Here is a 27,399-nt window from a genome sequence, read left to right as displayed (position 1 = left end):
GTATGCATATGTATTTATTTATGGAACATCACTTTCCTATTATTAGAATTGTACACGAATATCCATCCTAACGTATAATGTTTAAATGCTGTATTTAACGACATTCTGCTTTATATCCAACCGAACCTCTTCCCCAATTGATGGAATAATAAAGCATTTTTTAAAAAAGGAAACGAAATGACGAAACTGTACAAAGACCGGCAACATTAATGTTCCGTCATGGATGTGAGATCACAAGAACACAAAAAGACAGTCAAAACACTGGATTGGGAGCGAGCAAAAACCATAAAGAAGAATAACTAAACAAATCAAAAAGCTGTGCCAGAAGGCGCTTTTACAATAAATACCATATAAGGCAATAAAACTTTTATTCAAACTGATATACAAACCCTAATTTGCATTCCACTGACAATAATTTAAACTGATTCGAACAAGTGAAGGCTTCCAGCACGGAGCTGTCGAAGTGCAGCACTCACAGAAACCGACTGATGGCTATTTATCATATATAAATCACTTGTTCGCCAAAAACGATCAACAATTGGAAGACAAGCGGCGATTAGGGCGTTCAGCAAGCAGAGAAGAGGGAAAAGCCTTGCTTGATCACCAGTTCATAATAACTGACGACTGTTATGATAATATCACCATATTTCGTACAAAGTCTCGTCACCTTTTCTATACATGTTCTCTAATTCTTCGTCACTTAGCTGAAGAAGACCGTGGTGTATACGGTCGAAGCTTCCATTTTACTGCAAACCATACCATCAGCTGAGGAGGACCGTGGTGTATACGGTCGAAAGCTCCCATTTTACTGCACACCATACCATCCACCACGTAGTACTAAGTATCCAGTTACCTGTGGTATTCTTTCCTGCTTTGGCCAAACTATAGAATTATCTTTCCCCATCCCATAGTTGATCATTGAACCTTTGAAAGTTGATTACTGGTGGATGCACTGCTGGCATAGCAAGCGACCTTACCAGGAAAGAATCCTATCCGAAAAACATATGGAAATGGAGAATGTGACTAGCCAGTGCAATTAGCAAAAACAATTTTGCTCTTATGGCCCTTTCAATTAATGAGTTATTCCTTAACCATTACTAATATGCAGTCTAAAAACAAATGCTACATTCACGCGCGGTATGTCCCTCTCTTGTTTTTATATACTTGTGTTGATGCAATTACTTGCCCTCATTTAATGTTTGTAAATAGTCAGCTAAATTTGAAGTTTCTTATTTATACTAAACATCTGACATTCTATGTACGGCAACGGCATATTTGCACGAGTCTCTTTACGTTGTCCTGGTGCTTCCAAGTCTGTTTTATGTCATGGACATAAAGGATGAAAAACTTTTGTTATTTGTGAAATCATTTTAATATATTAAATTAGTCGATTAGACAGCCCTTAATACAATGGGCTTCATCGGAGTTTACGTTAGAGCTAACGCTCTTGTTTTAAATTGCTGTGCCCTAACTCTCCCTCTGATAACGTACACGCAACTGCAAACTGGATACAGTTCGCTTCTGTTGCTCTGTTGGAACTTGGTGTGAGACTGAGTAATTGTTTTGCAAGACAGTCATCGGGATATTTGCATGTGGCAAACGTTCCTCTAATCAGCAGGCATCCCGCTGAGCTTCAGCCTAACGATAGTCCTCTAATTACCAGTTTGTTCATTGTCCTATTGTATTTGTGTTACTTTTTTACCATACAATATCACTGAAAATCAGTTTCTCTCTAGATGCATACTGCCAAAGGCTGGAACAATCGGCGGATACTTTTAAAAATAGTTGTCAGTCTCATTTAAAGAAAAGCAAACCACAGGAAATAAAACAAACGACAAGGCAACCTCACTAGGCATCAGAACAACCTGTTGCACCTCTCACCTGCACAACTAGCAACTTCCTCGTTGTCAATGTTCTCCTGGCAAATGGCAACCAACCACAACGGTAAGACACAATAATTCACTGACAATCTGCCGCCATCATTTATTAATAAACACTACCGCCGGAAGCACATTGAAACAACACGCGAGCCTTCCCAAGTTCGCTAAAACACTGAATCCATTACTTGGAGAATCCCATTCCTATACAACTTATCTTCGTTCATTCGATTTTTCAGAGAACAGAAAACAGTCGGCGGTTGATGTAGTCCTCTTTACGATAGGAGGGGGATGTTCAACTATTTTCTGTAGTTAAACATCCATCAAAACCTGTCTCATTGGTTATAGCTATTAAAATTAAGATATTATAGAATATGTATTTTGTACAGTTCATTGGGACCAGCACAACGCGCGATACTTTGCATTGAGGTTCCGAAATGCAATAAACATTATTCTGTCTGTGGTCTACGCATAGGAATTTTGCCAATGAACGTGACCCAACTTTAGCTGTAGTGAGGAAACTTTTATTGTTCAATTGAAATTGCCATAAGTAAAAGTCTGTAGTCTTAGTCATTTGGTTAAACCCTAGACTGACAAATACTGCACACAGTATGTTAAATTATATAAATAGCAATAGTCACATGAAGTTACAAAGTGAGCTTGTAAACTGTGAGCGCCGACGCAAAGACAAGTATGCAAGTGTAGAATGTAAACAAACATGGCCCTTTTGATCAAGGCTAATATGCATCGACGGGTGATTTTTAAGCTGACAGAAGTGCTGCCAAGTTTGACTTTCTCAGATAGAATTTATTTTATACAAAACTTATCGACTTTGTGTAATGCGGGTGCTGGAAATACAAGAACTGTCAAAGAACAGAGGGCTATTGTTGAAAAGTTACTCCCACCCTTCCCGGAATGGATTTTGCATGCGAAGTTATTTTGCTCGGATTCACAAGTGAAATGTTGGCACTGTGGAAAAATAAGTGAAAGAATGAGGGACTTTTGTGACGGATGCAACAAACTGCAGCCCTTGGACAAAACTTTAAATTATTTTGAAGTGCTGGGGATTGGGGAAGTGTTTGCGGTTGACACCAAATCTCTGACGCAAATCTTCCGGAAGTTGCAAGCAAAGCTCCATCCTGATAAATTTTCTCTTGCTACTGAGGTGAGATCAAATTCTGCACAAGGCTAAATTAAGCCAGTTTTATATGCCAGAGTAGGCTAGGCCTATATTGTAGAGAAACATTGAAAGGGAAATTATGGTAGGCCTAGTCAAGTAGTCTAGTCTAGAGTAGGATATAGGCGAACGGTATCATTTTACTTTCAACCATTATTGGTTTGAGCTAGAAAACGTCATTTTCCTGTGTTTTGATATGTGCTTTGAACGTTTCTGATATTTGTTTCATTAGCAAATGAGCACTTTCAGAGATAGGCCAGGCTAGTGGAGCCCATCACCCAATATCCCGCAATTTGAGGATCATATTGGAAAATGGGTTTTGGGAGGGGGAAACACAACGAGTGAAATACTAGGGTCTTAGCACTCATTCAGACTCTTGTAAATTCATTGGATGTTTCCAAACTAACGTCATGCACTAAGGTATGAACCTAGTATCTGAGGTTAGGTGTGGGGTAAAATTTTATTGTATAAGTTGCCAATATAAAATAATACCCTGTAACCTATGGGTGTTTACTGGTTACAATTTTGCCATATTATCTATGGAGGGGGGTGGGGGACAGGTATTTTCTTGCCTTATAAGTCGTAATTTGATGAAGAGGTCATTTAAAAAATGTAGGTTACAATTTCTATAACTAACACCACAACTGAGAGGATTTACTTACTTGTTAGCTACCATATTATTATTATTTTTCCCAATGCCATCATTCTACAATTGATACATTTTTTAGATATATCTCTTAAATGGAGTATAAAGTTAGCTTAGGTTAGGAACTATTAGGAATTGCTGTTAGGTGTAAGATATCTAGACTGTCATTTATCAGAAAGGCCAGACCCCAAGTTGTCTGTTAATTTGAGGTGCTACTGTATGTATGAGTAGACTATCCTTTAGTTCTAGTTAGACACAGTTTTGTTGATAGTTCATTGATAGTTATGGGTGGTGAGTAGGGGGAATACCCCTCATTCCTACCGTCACCAAGCACTTTTTCTTTGGCTGCCATCTTGGGAGGATGTTGTGCTGTGCTCCTCCTCACTGCTCAGTTGAACTTTTTTTTTTTTTAGAAATACTGTAAAGAAGTGTCATATTCAGGGCTGTGATGTTTATTAGCAAATATAATGAACCTCCATCCTCTTTTTTTGTTATGTGGATCCCCATTGTTTAGTACTTTTGTTCTTTCATAATCAGCAGTGTAGCTGTTGTAGGGAAGAACTTACTGCTATTGGGAAATTTTTTCAGCTTTTAAGTGGTAGCCTACCACTTCCTTCTCACTGCTGAATACCACCCCTTTTGGGCTAGAGAATCAACAGTGTTGCCATGAGAATATCCTGCTGTTGGGAAGCTTTTGTAGAGGAGGTAGCCTTGAAGAGTTAGCTTACCTCTTCCTCCTCACAGCTGAATACCTCTATTTATTCCACATGTACACTCCCCTTAGGCAAGAGGTTGGTGTTGTGGAACGTAGGGAATCATACACTACCCTTTCTATGTGAAAGATACCCCAGGGCATTGACTTCTGCATCTTTCTCGTAGGAGGAGAACAAGACCTGAGCTAGGAGGGGAAGGAGAACAAGCACTGTCCTGCTATCACCTCCTCCGTCACCCAGGCTCTTTGATGTCTTGGGAATTTGGGGGAGGTAGATCTCAGACACCTATGGGTGATCAACTAGCTTCTGGTGTGGCTGGCATGGGCCTTATTGAACATACTAGTGGATGGAGTACTAGCTTCTTCAGAAGCAAACCATGTTTCTTCAGAAAGATGCAGAGCAGAACCCTTGTAACCCTGCACGTTGCAGACTGAATTCATGTAGCAGTTGCTCTTACCATACTTATTGGAAAGTGTACTTGGTATAGCTAGAACTGCTTACTTGTTTGATGCATGCTTGATTCCAGGATCGTGCACATGCTAATGGTGGGTTTACTTGTGACAGATCCCCCTCGTCACACACCAGCTCTGGGATTAAAACGTGTGCCTGTTCATCAGACCAGTCTGTACAAGCAAATCACTTTCCTAATGTGTGGAGGAGAGTGCAGTGGCCTACACCCATGCTTGTCTTTGCCTTTGCGGTAGCTCTTTACCCACGTTTTTGTGGGCATATACAGTTGAATCAAGGATACTGCTACTGTCTTTTCAGTGTGTATAATACTGTCATTGACTGAATGCACATAGAAAGAAAAATAGGCCTCCTTTTACTATATTTATGAGTGCCAGTAGCATTTTTGTTTACTGTCATGTTATATCCAGGTCTACTAATGGTATGCCCATAAATGTAGAGGGAAAGATTGGACAAACTACGATAGCCAAACTATTTGTGACCTGCACTGCCTGGCACCATTGCTGTGTGTTGATTGTTATGTAAACAGTGATGCAACTCATGCAATCTAGTGTGAAACCCTGTACTCTTTAAAACATGCTTTCTCAGCCATCCTTCAAGACTGTCAAATGATTTATGCACCATTTACTAAATACAATATGTACTGTATGCAGAAATAAAAATATCTAATTCTGCTGGTATATTTTTACTATATAAAGTTTTGCAGATAAATTACAAATTCTGACATGCTGCATTGGCAGTCAGCAGTCTTAAAGATTGTACATGATCTTTGCAGCATTTCCCAAAGTTTTATGTAGAAATAAAACATTAATTGTATTTTTTATACACTTGAACAATAAAGTTGACCAATTTGGCGATGTTATGTACCTTTCTTTCCACCATAAATTAACAGTTTTACTCTATCGAGGCAGAACTAATAATTGTTCTTTATTCATGGGTCAGACTGACAGCAGTAAAATTTGACCACAGTATGCTAAAATAATTGTCATCTCCAATGCTGTCATCCCATTTAAGCTTCATCTATAGGCACAGTAATATTAATAGCCTGATACCTACCTAACAACCAATATTCAATAGTCTGTACAGTCATTTTGTAGGATTTTAAAATTTACTGTATCTGATACTATTAACAGGGATACAATTAATATTGTAGTTTGCAGGGCTGTATAAATCTTGCCATTGCCAGTACTGATGCATATGCTGGCTTGCCCCTTCTGGTTATTTCTTACTGGACTAAATCTGCTTTGGTAGCCACATTGTTGCCTCTTAACATATTCTGGACTTCAAAGTCTCTTGCAGAAACTTAAGTTCATGCACACCAGGAGGTTTGAAAATGTACTATGGCAGAAAATGCTTGCTGCATAGGCCTATGCTTGATCCATCGTTTGGCTCTTTATCCCTTCTGCAGTTTCTAACCCAAGTAAGGTAGCAGTCTCGCTCTTTGTTCTTGTCAGGAAATCTTAAACACAAAATTGACAAAAATCAGTCCTGAATCTCACATGTCACATATTATCAACAGCAGGCTTCCTACACTGACCTGCAGACATTTTTAAGGAATGTTTGAACCTACGAGGCTACTCACAAATCTTATAAGAGAAACTGTTTGATTACAGTATACATGTAATTACAAGTATATACTTTACAGAACCAGATCAAAGCATTTGAACCATGACATAGAAGCTATTTGTACAGCTTCAAGTGCAATTATTACCAGGAATACATACAATATATAAAGCTATGTAACATGTCACAGTCATACTGACCTGTAATTCAACATGCAGGGTACTTATTTACATACTTAAGTTAGGCTAGCCTGGAAGAATAACTTAGACTTTCATAGCTAGCCAAGACTTGAGCTGTATTTCATAGACTGTGGAGAGGGACAGATAGAAAAACCAGCATTCCTGAAGGTTAAGCCAAGCTACCTAAAGTTCCCAAGCTAAGGTTAGGCCATGGTAGGCTACCCTTGGTTATTTTATGATCAACCCTGGTAGACTAGCTAGTTGGTAAAGTTTACTTTTAAAACTATAATGTAGTATGAATTTGAAGTATCTTTTAGGGTAAAAATGATAATGGTAAAATTGAAGAATATTACCTTTAAGTGTTCTGGTAGATCAAATTCAGTGGGACAGCCTTCTTCTGTGTCTGCATACCAGGAGGTTTGAGAACTTACTAATAACATGGTAAATAACATTATAACAATTTATTAACAGTTAAAACTGCAGCAGGCCAGGGCTAGGCCCCATGATACCATGTACATTGTAGTACTAGTAGTAAGGAAAATTGTCAAACCTAATCATTGTTATATGGACCAATGGTAACCTACATGCTAATTTATTAGGCTGTATGAATTTAATGTCAAATAGGCTTTAATAAAAAGCTTATTACAACATTCATTATTTTATTAGCTCAAAAAGCAGGCGTGTAGTTGACTGCAAGTTGACTGTGATCTAAAAGGTTGTTTCAACATAGTTATAAAGATGTTCATGAATGAAAATGTCCTTTGTGAAATGTGACCCCTTGTTCTTTTATGATCCTGTTTCTGTATGTAACAGTTGATGGCCCAGCACTGGGTGCCAGAGGTGGCTCTGTTGCTGCTGGTCCGTGCAGTTGCTGCCACTGCCATTTCTGGGAATCAACACATAGCAATGGTTCCCTACTTGCATTCGAGTCACGTGACTGTCCAATCTCGCCCCTCTATATCTATGGGTGTGCCTTAGACCTGGAGTTTAATTTAAATGATAGTGCTTTGTCCAATCTCTAGCGAGGCCAAACTTAACCTACACCTTTCCCAAAGCTGCAGTTGGGTCACACCACTGTGTACATGCAAACATGATGTTTGTGCTACAGTTTTCTGTGGGTATAACGCTAACAAAAGATGTTCTAGTGCATTCACTAGTACTTATGTGCTAGTGCACAGGAACATGTTGGCAGCAATAAGTAAGTTTGGCTTTGATAGAAGCCTACAGATTTTCTACCATGATTTTGAGTGGTTATGTACTTCTTGGAATATTTCAGTACTTGCTTTAGGGAATCTGTTTAATCCTTGGGGCTTTTTGTCATTTCAGAACCCTTTCAGCATTGTTGGTGCAGAGATTGTGTAACTCCTTGTGAGCCTAATGATGGAGAAATAACCATGGCCTCCCTGTTGAACACCTTTGCTGATTGAGCTGCTTTAGGGTTTACACAGGAGGCAAAGCATTTGTTCTGACTGCTGTGGTTGAGGGATTATGGTGCTTTGGATCAGGTTAACAGTCTGATATGCAAATCATAGGATTCCCTGCCATCCAGTAATTAAGCAGACCACCTCTAAACTACCATGGGAGATTTCCGAGCAGCATCAGTCACTGGTCCTTTGACAATAACAAAAACTGTATAAATTCTCTTGTAAGTAGCAGGAAGTGTATACAGTACTTACTCCTCTTCTTTAACTTTGTCAAGTGCCATCTGGATCTCCTCTTCCATGTTCTCTCTCATCATTTTCCTTGAGAAAAGAAGTACCAGAAGACTTCTCACGAGAACAGTTTAGTGTTGTGCTCCCAGTTACTTTTTCCTGAAGTAACATGGAGGCATTGGTGGAGAAGGGAACGTTAGAATCTCAAGACTCTAATCCACTGCGCAGTGTCTCTTAAACCCTCAACAGGGGCAAGAAAACCAGTAGTCAAACTTTTGGGGGTTGTTAGTCTGTAGGGTATGGGGTTGGGAGAAAGCTTCCTCCTCTAGGGCCAGTAGCCCAGTCTCTTCCTCGAGGAAGGGAGTGAAATTTTCCAAGCTCATTCACCCTCCTTCAACCTTGGCAAAGAAGTAAGGAGAAAGAAAGAAGGAAGGGGCCACTGAGGGTGGTGATCCCACTGCTCAGATGCCAAGAGAGCCATTGCCGTTTGGGCAATATGGCAGAGACGGGGGTTGAACCCTGGATAGTTTCAGTCCTCTGGGACGGTTGCTGTATTCCTTTCAAGGATTGCCGCCTTTTTCTTTCTCAGACACCGATACTCTTCCATTCTTACCCTTCAGATTCTCCAAAATCTCAGCCTTGTTGATGGAGGTGGAGGCAGTGGTGGAGGAAGGCTCCATAGAAGTTGTAGAAGAACAGTCTCTTGGAAAGTTTAGTCACTTTTTCTAATGGAGGAGGCAACTGGGAGCTGGAAATCAGTCAATGATCTCTCACCGTTGAATGCTGTATTCCATCAGAGAGAATGACTACGCTCATGATAGATCTGAGGGATGTGTGCATCCAAGTACCGTCCTTCAGAAATCTTGGAAGTACCTCTGCTCTCTCATCAATGGGACTATATACCAGTTCACAGCTTTCTGATTCAGATTGATGACAACCCCACTTGTTGTTCCCAAGGTTTTTCACCTTGACTCGGCAGCAGAGAGGGCTTTCCGTCAGACTCTCGCATGAGCAAGTCAGGGAGGCACAGCCTGTATAAGCATTAGATCCTGTCCTAGCAGGAACAACCTGCTCAGCTTTGGAAGGTTGTCCTCGATCACTTGCTGTCTTGGAGGAGCTTGTTCCACACAGGCAGGTCCACCTGCTCTCTCTTCAGTCAAGGATGAAGCATCCCTAGGCAGCTCCGCATGATTTATCCTCAGCTAGTGCACTTGAGTTGAGAGAATGGAGAATCTAGTGTGGCGTGTGGCTTCAGGAGATAGCTCATGTACATATTAGTGTTCTGGAAGTGATAAGTGACAACACAACCATAGTGGCATTTCAAAAGCAAAGGAGGGCATTCCTGCCGCTTTGCAAATTGGTATTTGCAGCTGCATAGGTGGACAGTTCCTTGCACCATCGACCTGTTAACAGGTGCATTTTGGCCAGTTGGAAATTTCTGACTTGCCAGCACAATTACTGGGGTAAGGAACAGATGGAACAGAAAGGTTCTAGTGTTCTGTACTTTTGTTCTAGTCCCTTGAGCAGTGGTGGAAGTCGCATTCCAATGCCTCTGGGGCAGTTTGGATTTTTACAACTTTCAGTCTTTCAACCTGTTTTTGTTGGTTGATCAGAGGTTTTGATCAAGGACCAAATTGACTAGATATAAAGCTGTATTACTGCAGTGCTAGGCTATATGCCATAGGCTAACTACAGTTCTGGGTACTTATGCTAACTTTGGGGGACATACAAACAAGCTCTCAGAATGGAACTCATTTGTATGTAGAGAACTGTCTGTGGCAATTATGCATATGGAACATTGCATCACTGTATTAGGTACAGTTCTGTACTGTGTTAAATAAATGTCAATTACAATACTGTACGAGAGATAGAGAGATAGACAGATAGACAAGGAGGTGGCCACAATACATGCAAAATGTTTCATAATTTTTATTCTGAAACAGACAAAAAATGGGTATTTTTTTTTTATTCTGTGAATTTTTTGTATTTTACATATCGTATAAGCATAAGTAGGTAGATTTATTGCCATGAGTTATTTTTTGTTAGATGAATCTACAATTCTTTATTGTACAGTATATATATTTAGAAGCAGTTCATTTTGCAGATACATTTGCAATTGAATGATAAGAAAATACTGTAGATATCTAAATTGAATAATAATTACAAAATATTGGGTTGGACTAGCTATTAATTACTTTATATGGAATTGCTGTTCATTATAAGTTATGCAAGTTCATTTCTGGGTACTGTATCATGTAGGCTGTGTGCCAATCTTTGTTACTTATTGGATTTCACTTTTTGTAGGGGGGAGCAGAACCCAACTGTCCATTAAGATGAGGTGAAACCATTTGGATTTGGTGGTATATATGTACAGTAATAAAAGAGTGAGAGAGTGAGCATGCTTTATGCAGGATATAGTATTAATAATTTTCAAGTAGACTAGTTTTTAATGTACTGTAGATGATACTGTATTTACCTAGCAGTGTTATTATATTGTATTCATTTTAAATTCCTTTTGACAGACTGAAAAGCAGTATGCACTGGACCACTCATCAGTAATTAATAAAGCATATCGCTGTTTGCTGAACCCAGTAGAAAGAGCACTGTATCTGTTAGATCTTGCTGGTCAGCCACTACATGAAGGACAGGTAAAATTTTCTTTGTAATGACCTGAGTTTTTGTGACTTGCAAACCCATCATTCAAGTTAAGCCTTTTGTTGGCCTTCTAAAATCCTAAGCATGCCATTTCTGAATGTTAAGGCAAAGATCATTTGCTAGCTTACTGGCAGAACCATGCATGCCTATGGGCTTGGGGTTTTGAGTTAGGTGAGAACCTCACTTCTCATGAGTTCCTTACTTCACTTTAACTTGAATTTGTTCAGTTGAAAACATCCATTATTTTATAAATACTAAAATGTGCATCAGCTTTTTTCTAGACCCACTCCTCAAGAAAAAAAATCAGTATTCACTTTTTTGCACGTGGATTCCAAAGTTTTGCAACCAGGGGAAAACGTCACTCCCATTGTACCTGTCAGTCTGTACAGACCCAGTGACTTTGCTTACCAGTCTTTTCTTGTTCACATCTTCACGTCAGTAATTTTGCCTTTCCATTTGCTATTTAGCCAAATTTTTCCCCCTACTTGATCCAAGATGATGCTTATTCTTAAATGTTGTCATTTTATATAAGTAACTTACCAGGCAATTACATTGCTATTAGTATCACTCGATTGGCAACTAAAATTTTGAAGTTCGTGGGTCGTGCTATTTTGTAATTTGTCATTTTTCCGATTGTCCTTTCGTCAATTGGTGAAGTATTCTTGCATTGGTAGCCTTGCAGCATACTTAGAGTTAGGTTTCTTTTTGAAGCATTATTAATTGAATACAAGATTTTTTTTTCCCGATTGTGACTTCTAGTTGACTTTTTTTCTTCGTAATGTCAGACTTGAGTTCAACTAGCTTTAGGAATTGCAGCAAAGGCTGCAATACTCGTTTGACAAAAGAATCTTACGATTCACATACAATCTGCACAGACTTTAGGGAGCAGGCATGTTCAGTGGATTTAAGATGTAAGGAGTGTTCAGACAGGGACAATAAGAAGTGGAAGACATTGAGGTCACATTTGATTAAACTGGCTAGGGATAAGAAGAGGAAGGTGACTGCTAGACAGATTAGTTATTCTTTAGCTAGCCAGGAATCTCCTAATTCTAATACTAATGTTAATGTCGATGTTGTTGTTCCTGTGATTTCTGTGAATCTGTTCCCAGTTCTCCATCTGTTCAACCCTCTCCTTTACCTGGCTCTCGCTTCCGAACCCAGCCCCATACCCAGCCTCGAGTTGAAGATTGATAAGAAGTTCGAATTAACAGTGGAATCCATTGCCCAATTAGCATCTTCTGTGAAAGTCCTAATGGACAGTAAGAGTTATTCAGAGCGCCCAATAGTGCCTAGTGCTAGTGGAGGAGGTGGCTGCTCATCCCGCCGATTCTCCTAGGCAAAGGTCAATGGCATACTGCCCTTAACCTGGGAGGAGTCAAACTGGTAGCCTAAGGGAGGTTGGTGGGGTCTACACCCACGGGTAGTCGCTGCCTCGGTTGAACCTGTTGCTGAATCCCAGGTTGCAGACAAGCGCCACTGGAAAGGCACATCTTTAGATGTACATCGTCTTTCATCAAGTTTGGATGAGTCTAGTCCCAGACACCAATGGCGCTTTGTGGACAAGTCACGTCTTCTGAAAAGACGTGCGGTGGATGTGTTGCGTTCTCCTCCAGTGCCTTGTAAGAGATTCAAGAACCTGTGCATAGCCCTCATCCATCTTGCAGTCACTGGGTGTTTTTCTTCAGTGCCCCCCCCCTTGGTGGAGAGTCAGAGCTTGGCTCCCAAATGCTCTACTACTCGTAAGCACTCCTCATCTTCCAAGGTGTCTTCTCTTGAGCAGCTTCCAGCGCCCAAGCTCCCTACAGTTCCTGGAGTTTCCTTGGGTGTCGAGCGCCTGATATCACCCGAGTGCCGAGAGTGTAAAAGCACTCATTAGCACCCAATCGTCCTTCAGCCCCTGCTCGCGTCTTCTCTTGAGCACCTGAGCTGGCGTTGATGCCCAAACGCTCAGTGACGCCTGTATGCCCAGCAGTTACAGCGTGCCCATTGGCGCGTGAGCGCCCGTCTTTGTCCGATCACCTAGTTTCTGCTGTCAGCTTCGTCATCTTTGGTTAGGGCTCAAGCGGTTTAGCGCCCAGCGCCCTCTTGTGTGTGTGTGTGTGTGTGTGTGTGTGTGTAAAACTTGACATCTGTAGTACATATGACTTTTCTCAGTGGAGCGGTGACGTATCCAAAGCAAATTCATTTTGAGAACAACCAAAAAATCATTAATCATTTGTTTTATTGTAATTAATGATTTTTCATTTCACATCATAGTATCAAGGAAGCTTTACTTGTATGTGTTTGTGTGCGTATATTTACATTTACATGTGGCATTTCATCAATGATGATGTCATAGGTTAGCTCTTTCTTTTCCACTCTTAGTTGACACGAGAATATTTTATCGCTGTTGATATTATATTTCATCTCAGTAATTTTTCATTTCATTTCGTAATAATACTTTGTTTTTTCCCATTTTATTAATGGATATTAACTTGCAATAAAATAATCGTGCACAGCGCAGAAGAGAGAGAACATTCAATATTGTGCCAAGAAACTCCCCCTATATACAGTACACACAAAAACACACACCTTCCCTTTCTCAGTTATTGTTTATCATTTTTTATTTCTCTGTGTTTTGACATAATTTTCTCTACATATTTTCAGTTGCCTCTTGGATAATTATCACCGCTTCTGCATGTGAGAAAAAAAGATAAATATTCTTCCAAAGTATTCCATACAGCAGCTGTTTCCCAGTAACCTTGAAAACTGTTGTTACACAGACCAAATAGGTGAAGTTGCCAGTATGTGAGAATTTTTATAAAAAAATACTTTTTATAAAAATAAATTTTGTGCTATGGTGATATATCATATCTATGCATGGTGCATCGCCCTGCATGGAACATGACACCCTCACGGTCAAATATTAATAAAAAATATTTATAATGTAAATTTTGTCATAAAATTCCAAGATGTTGGCAACACACTGAGCAACACATCACTCTCTCTTGCATTTTGCATGATTATTTTACTATAAGTTAATATCCTCTTATAAATTTGAAAAAGCATAATTTTAAGTAAAGTCTCTCAAAAAATCAAACACCTGTTTATCCCTCTTCACCTGTCCTGCATGGCTTTCCCACACCCTCCCTACCCAAGAAACTTCTTCCCTGACCACCCACCCCCCAATAACCCTTCCTGAGTGCTTGTTCCTGTGAACAGCATTAATAACACTTCTCTCTCCATGTGTAGCATTGCCAACCTTTCCCCTACCAACCTGCCTAGCCTTTCCAACCGCTGCCTCCCCCACCCTGAAACTCCCCCCCCCCCCCATCCTTTCTCAGCCTATTTATGAATGTAAGCAGTGTTACCAACACTTTAGGCCCATGTAGCATTGCCAACCATTGGAGTGTGGTTTGTTCAGTTTTTATAAAATATATATGTATCATAAATCTTTGGTCCCTGGGGTTAGTTTCATGCAGATGTTGAGTTCCAGATAATCTGAATGCAGATAATCGAGAGAGTACATAGCTGCTGCAGTTCCTGCTGGTGAGATAGAGGAGGAAGGCTTGAGGACAAAACTGACACTGACAATGAGTCTGCGGTACACCAAACCCCAGTCTACCTGGATATGCAGAGGACCTTGGACAACTTGATTAAGCTGATGAAGAACCCCAACATTCACTGCAGCTGTTTCCTTAAGGCCTTGGAGCATGCTAAAGGAACACAAGAGGAGGAAGCCCTGGCGACAAAGATGACATTGACAATAAGTCTCCTGTACATCCAACCCCAGTCTACAAATACATGCAAAGGATCTTGGACAACTTCATTGAGTGATAGAGAACCCCAACATTCACTGCAGCTGTTTCCCCACGGCCTTGAAGATGCTGAAGGAGCACAAGAAATTTAGTGGTTGGTGATTGCAAAGCAGAATCGTTGTTCTTTTCCGGGTACACTCAACAGCTTCTTCAGACCCCCAACACCATGTACCCAAGCCAAATGCTATCCACTTCTTTAGTTACTTGGTCGTTCAGCTCAGAAGCACAAGGAACACTTCGGAAGTCTTTGTTGACATGCCAGGTTCTTCCAACCAGGAATCTGTCTCTGCTGCCTCTTGAAGACCTTCTGGGCACCTCAATGCCTCTTCCAACTAGTTTAGTGGTGATGGAGGAGGGGGAAAGACTTGTGAACCCTCCCTGCAAGTTTAACCCATACAGGCCAGGCTAAAATATACATTAAGAATACCCCTAGACTGGGCCAACTTTAAGGTTGGCCAATTTAAACAAAACACATCAGTGGGAATAGGATATGCAAATGCACATGGTATAAGAAAAAAAATGCTAAAAATTTTCTGTACCTTCTGTGGGAAGTTGAAAGTGAATACAGGTATTTCCAATCCTGTGCATGGCCTCATTTCCATGACACTCAGAAAAATACGCTAATTTCAGTGAATTATACATGTTCTTTGTAATAATTTTTTTTATTTTGTAAAATTAGTTATATACAGTTCACATAATATCACAACAAATAAGAACTAAAATCAACAATCCTGAGCATGTAGTACATTTATAGTAAAATATTTTCTGAGATTTACTGGGATAGGGAGATGTAGTACCTTTTAATGAGTTATACATGTTCTTTCTAATATCTTTTGTGCTTTACTTTGCAAAATTACGATTATAGCTGACATACTATCATAAAGGACAAGAAATAAAACCAACGGCAATCCCAGAGTATATTTATGGGCAAATGTATACAAAGATATCCTGGGACCTAAAGATGTAGTGCATTCCCCCATGAATTCTCAAGTCACACTAATCTCCTTGTATCCTGAGCTGAATTGTGAGTGTTGCCATGAGAGTTGTCTTAAGTCAGATATGGCCCATTCAAGTTATTCAAACATTTTCCTGAAAAATTTGCTCAAATTCTCACCTGAACCAGTCTGGATCAAACCCCAGAGCTATTATCATACCTCACTTGACCATAACCGGATGCAAGGGGTTAAAAGTCTGACCCACATACTCAGTCTTGGCATTGCTCACTGTTGTGAGAGAGAGGTTTGTTTTTGTTTTGTGTATTTTTACTTCAGTTTAGTGAAATGAAGTTTTGGGCAACATAATTTTCTTGAGCAACTGAAGTAAATGCTGTTCACATAACCTAATTTATATTTGGAATTGCAAATTATGAAGCTAAAGTGTTTAACCTTTTTTTTTACCTTTTTATTTCTTATTTGTAGATAGATTTGGATCCTGAGTTCTTAATGGAGATTATGGAAGTAAATGAAGAATTAGCTGAAGCTACAAATAAAGAAGCTGTAGCAGATATTGGACTGAAGAACCAAAAGATTCTGGATGATCTCTTGATGTAAGCAGAAAATATATTATTGTTTTATATTTTTTTATTTGTAAATTTTCTCAAACAGTCAGCCATGTAGAAATCTAGTTTACCCATAAATATAATTTACCTGGTTTCAGATTACAGTTTTAGTAAATATTAAATATAAAAATGAAAAGAACCTGAAAATTAAGTTAACCCATTAATTATAAAGAGCCCAAACAGCTGTGATGTCCCCAGATGTACTAATTCTGAAATCTTGAAGAAAAAATAAGTGGAAGAGCCAAGATTGAGTATTCACACCTGTGCATCCATGAACCTTCGGTTGGCTATAACTACCGAGCTCATTCTGTTGCATAGATTAGATCTGATACAGTGAGAACCTGGAGATTTGAAGTGAACAATTAGTGTATTGAATATGTACCAGTGCTCTTGTTACTAATAACATTAAAGCCTTCCTAAATCTAAGGAAGTTGAGAGGGTCTTGATAACATGCACAGTCACTGTGTACTACTATCCTTATCTTTTGAAATGCCTGAGAACAACCTGCTTCGGTCAGTAGAATATCATGTACTGAGAGACCAGATTCCCCAGCTGATATATGTCAACAAGAAATATTTTGAACAAGAGATAGAATTACTGAAAACCAGTTTCTGAAATGAGTAACACTGCTAGACAGAGCTTGCAACTCACCCATATATATCAATGATGCAAAAAACCAGCAAAATGCTTGTTTTTTTTTGAAGAGGTATGTAAGGGCCTGTAATGGGATGCTGGATGACTAAAGAGAGGTCTCTTTTTAGTGACTGGAATGTCTTATGGGAATGCCTTTCTCAAAGTGATTAAAAAGCTTCTGAAGTACCTGGACCTGGTCAGACCAGAGTTTCAGTACTTGTGAAAAGTTGCATGTAGATTAATTGCAGACACCAACAATTTCTACTGGGGGTGCTAGGAAATGACAGTCTGTAGACTTTTGACATAGAGTATTAAGTGGATTGATGCTTCTTCATCTCATCAAAAGAATCTGCCTAGTAGAGGTTGATGGGTGAGCAGAAACTGGCAGTGGCTGCAGCGCTAATGTCTAAAAATACAGAGGCTCTGACCAATGCCCCCCATTTATGAAGGCCCAGGGTGTCCTGGTTGGTGTAAAACTTTGGCTGTGTTGTTACTTCAGGTTGGCTAAGATCTGTGAAATTACATTAAATAGCTGAAGCAGATATGGAAATCACCCATTGTAGTGGCTACAGTGGGGCAGTGAGTGGTTGTAGGATCTGAGCTACTAGTCCTGGGCTAGATCAACTAGAGCTTCGCTGTTGTGAAGCAGAGCATCCAGTTTTCATGCTACTAGAGGTTGCACCATGCAATTCAGGAAGCTTGGGGTTCAGGCTCAATATGAAGAGATCTGTTATGGCCCAGTGCTGGCAAAGAACCTTGCCAACAGTCACCACACCAAAGCCAGCACTCGTTTCCTGCTGTTGAGGTTGTCATTGAAGATGATCAGTCTCTAGCACTAAACTTGCATTGATCTTAACTCTGTTGTCCTCTTCCCAAGAAAGGACTTTTATTTCCAGCCAACAAAGAGGTCAGATCTTTGCTCCTTGATGGCATTTGGAATTGTATGCTAAAACTTGAGTGACCACCTTCCACTGCCTCTGCAATAGACTGGAGGGCTAGGAACACAAATTCAGTTTCAGGAATTAGATATGTTCCTCTTACATCCAATGGTGAGCAAGTTCCTGTCACTTACTGACCAATTGTAAAAGATCTCCACCATGATTCATCTTAGGGGGAGAATGACTTCCAGAACCCAAGGAATCTGCATGATTCCTTTTTATACTGAGATGGGTCATAACCACTGGAAGCCTGGTAAAATATTTTTGAAGGAAAAACAGGAAATGCATCTGATAGATCTGCAGCTAACTGATGCTTCGGTGAATGTGATTGTGGTGATCTCACCCTAGAACAGTTTCAGGAAAATAACCTCTTCAATGACGATGGGCGACCCAACAGACCACCATGGCTTGGCTGTAGGGCTTGGTTGTTGCTGGACATACTGTATTGGATCACCGTACACAGACTTTCGTCACTGTTTTCTTTAGGTGATCCAGATGCCAGCTTTATTGCACAATTTATTATATTTGAAATTCTGATGCCACCCAGGGTAGGACCAACCAGTTGTCTAGATAACTATGTGGTCATATGCTTGATTCCAGTACCCAGGCTGCCATTGGTGCCGAAGTCTGGATGAAAATCTCCAGAACTAAGGTCAAATAAAAACAAAGAATTGAAAGGTCCTATCTCTCCTAACCAGTGCAGGTACTCTTTGTTGGATGAATGAGGCATGGGAATATGCATTCTACAAATCCAAGGATGTCAGGGTGTCTGTCTTCCTGATGGATTGCCTTGGTGTCGCAACTGACCTAATTCAGAAGGGAGTCTGCTGCAGGAACACATCCTGGGCTGTCTTAAAATTGTACACCATTTTAATGTTGCCTTTAGGGCCAGAATAAGAAGGCTGTAGAACCCAGGTAATTCATCCAAGACTTCTCTTGTTGCTTGCTTTCCAGGTGTGGAATCTACCTCATGGTCCAAGGTTTTGAATTTATCTAGATTGCTCCTGTGTGTTCAGTGGTCCATTGGTTGCATTGTAAGCAGTGGCTTTTTCTTAGGAAATATAGTTGTAAACTTATGTAAATTATGTCTCCTACTTATGGGTCTGGCCCAGCCCTTTGCCATAACCTTCAGAGAATCTGAAGACCATCATCTACTGGTGAAAGAGACTGGCATTGGAAGAGAACTTCTGCACTTTGTTCATCCTCCTCTGACAAAGACTTCCTCAGTGGACTCAGAGACTATAATCACTTTGGTGGAGTGCACCTAGCTAGAGAAAAAAAGCTTTAAAACATGCAGTGTGTATTTTAGCAAGATGTGGTGATGGGGCAGCCATCACTGAGAAGTTCAATAGACTGCCACCAGTATCAGACAAAGAGTTTTTCATGTGCAGTACAGCTGCAAATCTTTCCTTTTCGGGTAGTGTGGACACTTAACCGTTTTGTGGTGGCATGTATCCTCTTATGCCATTATTGTGCTTAAGGGGATCGGCCGCCTAAAAAAACCCAATAATCTTTAAAAAATTCGATTTGCTGAAAAAAATTCTGTGGCTTCGTATAGGGTTCAAGAATGTGTCCACGAAATATTATGCTAAAATTTGCCGTATTTCTCTAGTTATGGCCTAAAATGTAACAATAACTATATACCCATAAAACACCAGTAGCGCAAATGATTTAGTCTGGTATAGTTTTTGCGATATATATTACGAAAACTTCCTTTGAAATGAAATGTATAATGTCAATAATATCCTACTCGGCACCTTTTAGTTATTCCTAGCCATGACAACGCACACGTCATACCATGACGCCGACCAGCCGAGAGTTGCCTATAAACTTCCAAGCTAGAAGGACACGTTTTCATGCTCGCTAGCCTTGACTGAACTCTGTATTTTCTGCGGTGTTTTTGTTTTTTCACCGTGCCTAAAAGGTCCAAGAGTTCACTTCATGCTTCTAGAATGCGGAAAAGCCAAGTGGAAAAGTGCAGGCGAGAAGTAGAAGAAAGAGTTCAAGAAATTAGTGCCATAGAGGGGAATGGAGCGACGGAGAGAGAGAGAGCTGTCGCCCATCAAACGGCGCAGGCAGCGATCTCTGCTGACCAGAGACCAACCACATCCACCCCTGAACGCCTTTTTATTTGTTCGTCACTACCAAAGGGCAAAGATATTTTAGAAAAAGAAAGCAGTAGCTCGGAGGCTGATATTATAGACGATCCTGAAAATAAAATGATCATAATAAGTGAAGCAAGACTTGTTGAATTACTTGAATCACGAACCCTAATTGTGAATGTAAAGTAATTCCCAGGATCCATTTGGCAAGGGATGGATTCGAGACACTAATAAAAAAGTGTAGGCAACTATGATACCCTAGAGTAATACCTTGCAGCAAGATCAGACAGGGGGGGACCAGGAACCTAAAATTTATAAGAATGTGTCTTAGGCACATAAATAATCAATTAATATTCTTATTTATAATCATTTTGCATTAATTAATACCCAAAAATAAAAATTAAAACCATAGAATTAATTGTAACACAGTCTTTGAAGTCCCTTTTACTTTTTTTATGTAACTAAAACTTTGAAGGCCCGTTTCTCAAAACATAAGTTTTTCGCTTTTAAAATGCATCTCCTCCCTTAGTATTGGACCAATCTAAATGAAATTTTAAATATAACATGGGGAAACATGGTAGATTAAAACAAAGCCGGGGATTTTCAATATTTTGAGTTTCTGATTTTTGGCAATTTTTTTTCTGTAATTTTCTGGGAAAATTTCATTAAAAAAACAAAAAAAATTCATATCTCGAAAAATAATTGAAAAATCAAAATCCCCGGCTTTGTATCGAAAAGGTCCATATGTGTTTTATACGTGGTTCAAATCTCATCCCTTAAAACCAAAAAGCAAAGGAGGAGATGCATTTTGAAAATGGCCATTTTGGCCGAAAAATGCTCTGGCGTCACAAAACCTAAGGTCACTGAACAAAAATTTTTTCCCCAGAAGTTCCACACAATATCCTTTAACAAACCCCTATATATCAACAACCTGTCGTTAAAAAGTCGAAACCGGCCGATCCCTTAAAAAGCACAGTAATGGCATAAAAGGACTACTTGTTTGCATCATATAATCTTTATTTCACACCATGATATTTGAATGAATTTTGAAGAACATTCAAGTCACTAGAGTGGGTCGTAAATGACTTTATGGCAACACACACCTCAGCTAAGTGACACAAGGACTAATAGTCTCCCTTGAGATTTCATTGGGGAATGTACTGCATCTCCCTGTCTGTCCAAGTATGTGTTTTATATATTTGTCTATAGATATACTCAGGGATTGTTGCTTGTTTTAGCTCTTATCTTTTACAACATTATATGAGCTGTAATTGTAATTTTGCAAATTAAAAGTAAACTACACACACACACACACACTCTCTCTCTCTCTCTCTCTCTCTCTCTCTCTCTCTCTCTCTCTCTCTCGATGCCTGTCATTATATGAGACAAAAATAATAAACATACTCACTGATCGCTTCTTTTATATGCTGCAGTGCTCTGGCCGTGACGATGATGATGATGATTATGTACTGTGTCTATGCTAATGAAATGAAAATGAATGATGGTGTAGTCACTGTGAAGGCATTAAACTATTGTCTTTCTGATGAAACATCAGAAGGGTCATCAAGGTCATCTTCAGAGCTTGGACAAGGCTGGGGAGACCCAAAAGAGGATGATGTGAACAGCTGCATTACATGAGGACCTGAAGTCATAGGCTGAGGATCTTCAGTAGTGGGCACTTTCTTCTTCTCCTTCTTATGGAAGAACATCGTAATTGGCAGTTGTTTCCTTTGCCTTTGAGTTCATCAAACACTCATTGTAGCAGTATCATTGCCTTGGATGTCTTACAGGTGACTTGGATCCTCCATTCCATGGAAGGATTGTAATCCTTTATCCGATCTTTAGCCGTCTTTTTTTGATACGTAACTTTACCAAAGTAAAGTGGCCTGGTTCTACAGAAGTAAGTATTTTCTTCTCGTAGCTGACACTTGGGTAAACAGAGTGCATCATGTGTGTGAGAATTACTAAAAAAGTCCTGTTATGGTGATTAAAGGATACTGACTATAAGATATCCCCTCTGAAGTGATATCCTATGTTAATCCCTCACATCAGTATAGTGCGAGTACCTTCAAAGATCCAATCAAAATGTCTTCCGTTAACACTTCACATCTTCATAAGAATTGCTGAGCTTTGTGAAATGGCAACTTAAATAACATGCCCTAGATATTGGAGCCATTGATTTGTCCCCTTGCTCAAAGCCTTGTTTTCACAGATTTGGGTGGTGAACTGAACAAGGACTTCCTCTGCTCTCAGCATGCCATGGAGAGATACTTATAGGTAGCAACCCTGCAGGCCATGATGTTCCCATTTCTTTATAAGCCTGAAATAATACATTTGCATGATCAAAAACACATCAAATGTAAAGAGGTAATCTGCAGGGTAAAAGAGTTAGCTAGGAATATCCTCTGAGCTGTGTCCATGTTTGTGATTTCCAAGCATGAATTTATTTGTTGAAGTGATGAAAAACCAAGATGTGAACATATTGCTCTCCTTCTTACACTTTGTTTGATAGTTGCATCAACCACAAGTACTGCATCATTTTCTGCAAAGTGATTTTGTAATGTAATTCTGGCATCCTCATCCATTATTTTTTTTTTGTTAACCAAAGCCCACAGTAGCAGACTGGTGCTCAAAGTCAGTGATTCAGTGACAAACACTTGCATTTTTAGGTAAGTTTGGCAAGCACCTGCATATTGATATTGAGGTAAGTTGAACCTAAGTAACCAGCCTGCAAGTTTTCTGTGACCTCAGTAGGTACTTGACAAGAGTATTACAGTACAGTATTATTATTATTATTTTTTTTCGTCTTGTCACAGTATCCAGACTGACGGCTTATAATGTAGGGTTCTGGGTTGCATCCTGTTTCTTTAGGAATCTCTCACTTATATGTGCTGTTTCTAGTAGCATGCTCTTATACACGAGTCCTAGGGCTATACTTCAACTTCCAGTTTATCAAGGTTTCCCATCCAGGATTTTGGTATTGTGCCAAGTGATCCAGTGATTATGGACACTACCTCTAGTTGCATATCCTGTTGCCTTCTCAGTTCAATCCACAGGTCTTGGTACAGTACTTTTTTATTTTCTCTTTTTCTCATATACTCTGGAGTCCCATGGTACTGCAAGATCCATAAGTGATAAATTGTTTTTGGCTTTGTTGATCAGGTCAGGTCTGTTGAATGTGCTTTTATCATCCTGTCTGTCCTGATACTTTAATCCCAGAGTTACTTAACCCTTAATGGACAGATCCTATCAATAGAAGATCTAAAACAGGTTTTGAGTGGTGGACGGATCCCCTCTCAGGAGGATTAATATTACACGCCATACAATTTGTCTGTATCAGTTGGGAAGGAGTTTCCAATACTTCAATGGCCCATAAATGAATTGTGGCAACTAAAGAATTCAGCTCAGCTTGATCATGGGCATCTTGGGAACTTCAGTATTGTTCTTGACTTGGAAAGGGAATGTCTTGCTCCTCTCTCTCTCCCATGATGTCTTTTTATTTATTTGCTCATAAATATACCCAGGGATTGCTGTTGGATTTAGTTTTTATCTTTATGATACGATGTTAGTTATAATTGTAATTTTGCAAAGAAATATTAAAAAAAATGTATAAATCCAAAAAAATTTACTGCATTTCCTGATCTCAGTAAATGTATGTATATATTTTACAACAAATATGCTCAGAATGTGTTACTGATTTTATTTCTTATGTGATGATATTGTGCGAGTTGTAATCATAATTAATAAAATTAAATTATTAGAAAAAACATGTATAACTTCGTAAAGTTTACGAGTGTCTTGTAAAAGAGGGCCCCACACTGGGTTGTAAATAGTCACTTTCAACTTCCCATGGAAGGTAGGGAAAATTTTGTAGAATTTTTTTTCTTACACCATGTGCATTTATATATCTTCCTCTTTCCATTGATGTGTTTTTTCTTAAATTGGCCAACTTTAAAGTTTGCCTGGTCTTGGGGTGTGCAAGATATATAATTAGCCCATCCCTTAGGCCCTGTCCACACTAGCGGGCACTGCCCGACAGGCAAACACTGTTCCCATAACCGTTCCACTATACTTACCGACCGAGTATGGATCCAGAACGATGCGATTGTCTGGTAACACTGCTTCAGAAGCGAGAGAAAATATAAACAGCTGGAAGTGCCCGACGGGCATGCCCGCTAGTGTGGACAGGGCCTTAAGGGTTAATACTTCCTCAGGTTGCTGTTTGCGCCATGCTGTCTGAATTTTTATTATTACTAATATATTATTATTATTATTAATTTGGAAGGAATCCCTCTTTGAGTGATGTATTGGAAACAATTGCCTTTTCAACAGCGTCCAGCTTACACAAAGTTGTCTATTTTTTTTGCTAAATTCTTCTGATCAGCAGGTAGATAATATACTAAATTTCGAAGGGACATAGAGATTTATACTGCCTCTTCGATGTTTGTGATGCACATACAGAGAGAATTAATAGAAATTGTTCTATGTGTATATACAGTGGGGGAGCTGCTGTAAGATTAGTTAAAGTCAGCTGGCATCCCACTTACTGCTGTGATTGATTGTTGGCATTTGGCACCAGTTGGTTTTTGATGTGTATTTCTCTATCTGTTGTTTGTTTGGTGTCGATTGGTCATAAGTTCTTTCTGTGCCTGTCCCTTTCATTTGTGTTTGGTGCTGGTTGGTTATCTCTCTCTCTCTCTCTCTCTCTCTCTCTCTCTCTCTCTCTCTCTCTCTCTCTCTCTCTCTCTCTCTCTCCTCAGTGGTCCTAGGTGTCAACTGATTTGATTTCATACATTTCTCTGTATGATGAGAGAAATTCAATTTTGCTTGTAAAATTTATGCTGGGTTTTTTCATAGGATATGCAAGACTTCAAGAAGGATTAGGTTTTGATGGTCGGGTACCTTGCCTATAATTTTTAAAGCATTAATTAATTCCTTTCTTTCTGGCCCTCTCTCGAGTTCACAGGTGTAGTGATTGAATATAACACCTTTGAGTGCGTGAATGACATGAGAGATGCTTTGAGAGCTTAGTAATTATCCAGTGTATGAATGGTGGCATCCATCCACCAAGCTAGTAATTTCATTGATGACACTATTTTCCTGCAAATCTGCGTCCAGGGGTATTGGTTTATTTTTCATGATGAGCTGGCCGGTTCTCATATTTTTATAGTAATTGTTCACTTGGATTTTCTCACTTTCTGGTATAGGAGTGACATTTTCTTTAACTTTTCTAATGGCCTTTTGATCTTCTGGGTGTCTTTGGTGCATGTTTCCAGAAAAAGACCACCAATGAAAATGGCAAAAAACAAAAAAAAAACAGAGCTTTCATTGCCATGCCATTTATTTAATGTGATCCTGGTTTGCCGTTCAACAACTTTGTTTGAGAAGCTATTATTAATGAGTATCTGTGGCAATGCCTCAAAATCCTAGGCATTGTATCTCAGAGTGGAACATTGATGAATGAAATAATCCACCACACATTTTTTGCACCTTTCTTGATCCATTAAGGCAGAGGCTCGGATTCATTGGTTTTCTGATGGTACCTCATCGGAATCCATTTTATGCACACATTCAGGAAAGAGAGGACACTTTTGGCTCTTTGTTCACATGTAAAGTGGAGGACAGAGCACTCCTCAAAAGTTCTTAGCATTTCTGTGTCCTCAATATTGACTCACAGAAGTGTCACCAGCATAATGGGGGTAATGAGGGGGGAAAAGAGATACACTGAAAACCCTCGCCTTGATAATTCCTGTGTAGAAATTGGCAAATAGGACTCCTGATTGGGATTTCATTGCCACACTGTCTCTTTGGCAGTACAAATGGTTTATGTAGGATGAAATTGGGACCTTCATTATAGACCATTGAATAATTAAGCTTGTTCTATAAAGCTTTAGTTTGTAATTCTTGTGAGGTTATAAAAAATTGATATAAAAAATTCTATGATTCTTTTGTGAGAATTATTGCTTTGGAAGAAGTTCCTCTTTTACCCTGCTTAATAGTTGATCACAGAAAATCTGTCCTTCAGTCTCGGGTATTAATGGTACTAACAAGTGAATGGGCTCTCTGTGGGGGCATCTCATGCTATTTACACCAATAAGTGAAGTAGTTTAAAGTGCCATTGGCTTGTCCACTAAGACAAGTGAAGACAGAGTTAATTTCATCTGAAACCATTCTTTTATTATATGTACTGTATAATACTTTTATTATATGTATAGTACTTTAAACAAAGCATGTACATTTTATACATTCTTCTGATTACTTGTTACTTTACATTTACAGGGAAGCTGATGATGCTTTTTCAAGAAATGATATCCAGACAGCAAGAAGTGTAGTAGCAAAGGTTAAATATTATCACAACATTTATTTAAAAGTGAAAGATTATGAAAGACAACATGGCATTATTGACTGATGTATGAACATGTCTTTTTTGATGTCATGAAAATTGTGAAGTATTTCACTTTGCTGATATTCATAGTAATAAAATTATAGTGTACAGTAATTACAGAAGAGTACAAGACCTGCATATTTTAGTTTGTGCAATTTTCCTTATTTATTCATCATATTAGTAAGCTCACTTGACTTAGTGTTATTTCTTTCTACCCTTCCTCACTCTTTTAGTGCTTCTTTCTGCATTCTGTTACATTTATTACGTTTTTATGAAGAGAAAGTAATGAAAAGTACATTTAATATTGCAAATGTTCAAGTGTGGAAGTTTGAGTCCTGAAACTGGGATTCAGGTATATGTCATTAATTTCTCTCTAAATATGGTTGACAAAACAGACCCACCACCACAATATAAACCATTTGTCTCGAAGTCCCACAGACAATGAAAACCAAAAAGACTTGCTAAGGTGAGAATGAGAACAAGGCCAGGAAAAGCAACAGGAAGAGAATTAGAAGACTGCTGAAGAGCAGCAGAAACAAACCTGTAATGGTCAAGTATGAGGTGAGGAGTTGGGAACAGACTGCAGAATTTGGGGGGGGGGTGTTGCTCAGAGGTATAATTAGTACATAATCTTGTCTCAAAATACCTACCCTCCATTTGACAGTAATGACTTCACTACTACGCCTTTGTGGTCATAATGGCAGGGCTACAACAGCTGTGGAATACCAACCCTTATGAAGAAAAACTAGATTTAAGTTCAGGCAAACCAAGAGATACTGGCGGGCAGTAGCTGCAGAGCAAGCTAAAGTGGAGCACATGTCAGTGAGAAAAGGGTTTGCTTTATTCAGTAATCCACTATCAATAATAAGTTATTGGGAATTCTGGACATTGTTTTGCCTGCCAAAGCTGACAAAAGAAACTTGTAAAACAATGGTTTTTTATGATGTACTTTTTCACACTAGATAACCAAAATGTTAAAATTTGTACATGTGCAACATCCTGAAGATTGTTCTTTTCTTGTGTTAAAAGATTACAATAAAGCAGTTAAATAGCAAA

At 39.2% G+C, this 27,399-nt stretch overlaps 1 protein-coding gene across 2 annotated transcripts; it reads left to right on the top strand.

Annotated features, from left to right (window-relative positions):
* Positions 1–725: 725 nt before the first annotated feature.
* On the top strand, positions 726–27,399 carry LOC136833771 (iron-sulfur cluster co-chaperone protein HscB-like). Of its 2 annotated transcripts, none has more exons than XM_067096021.1 (4): positions 726–3,042; positions 10,798–10,923; positions 16,146–16,273; positions 26,238–27,399. In XM_067096021.1, exons 1-4 carry the CDS (start codon positions 2,596–2,598, stop codon positions 26,365–26,367), a joined length of 831 nt encoding a protein of 276 aa, XP_066952122.1. In that variant the 5' UTR covers positions 726–2,595; the 3' UTR covers positions 26,368–27,399. The 2 variants fall into 2 exon arrangements, with proteins under 2 accessions (XP_066952122.1, XP_066952123.1); XM_067096022.1 differs by having other exon boundaries at positions 972–1,137.

This window comes from Macrobrachium rosenbergii, chromosome 52, assembly GCF_040412425.1.
Source record: "Macrobrachium rosenbergii isolate ZJJX-2024 chromosome 52, ASM4041242v1, whole genome shotgun sequence".
NCBI lineage: Eukaryota > Metazoa > Arthropoda > Malacostraca > Decapoda > Palaemonidae > Macrobrachium > Macrobrachium rosenbergii.
This window is presented reverse-complemented; position numbering and strand designations above follow the sequence as displayed.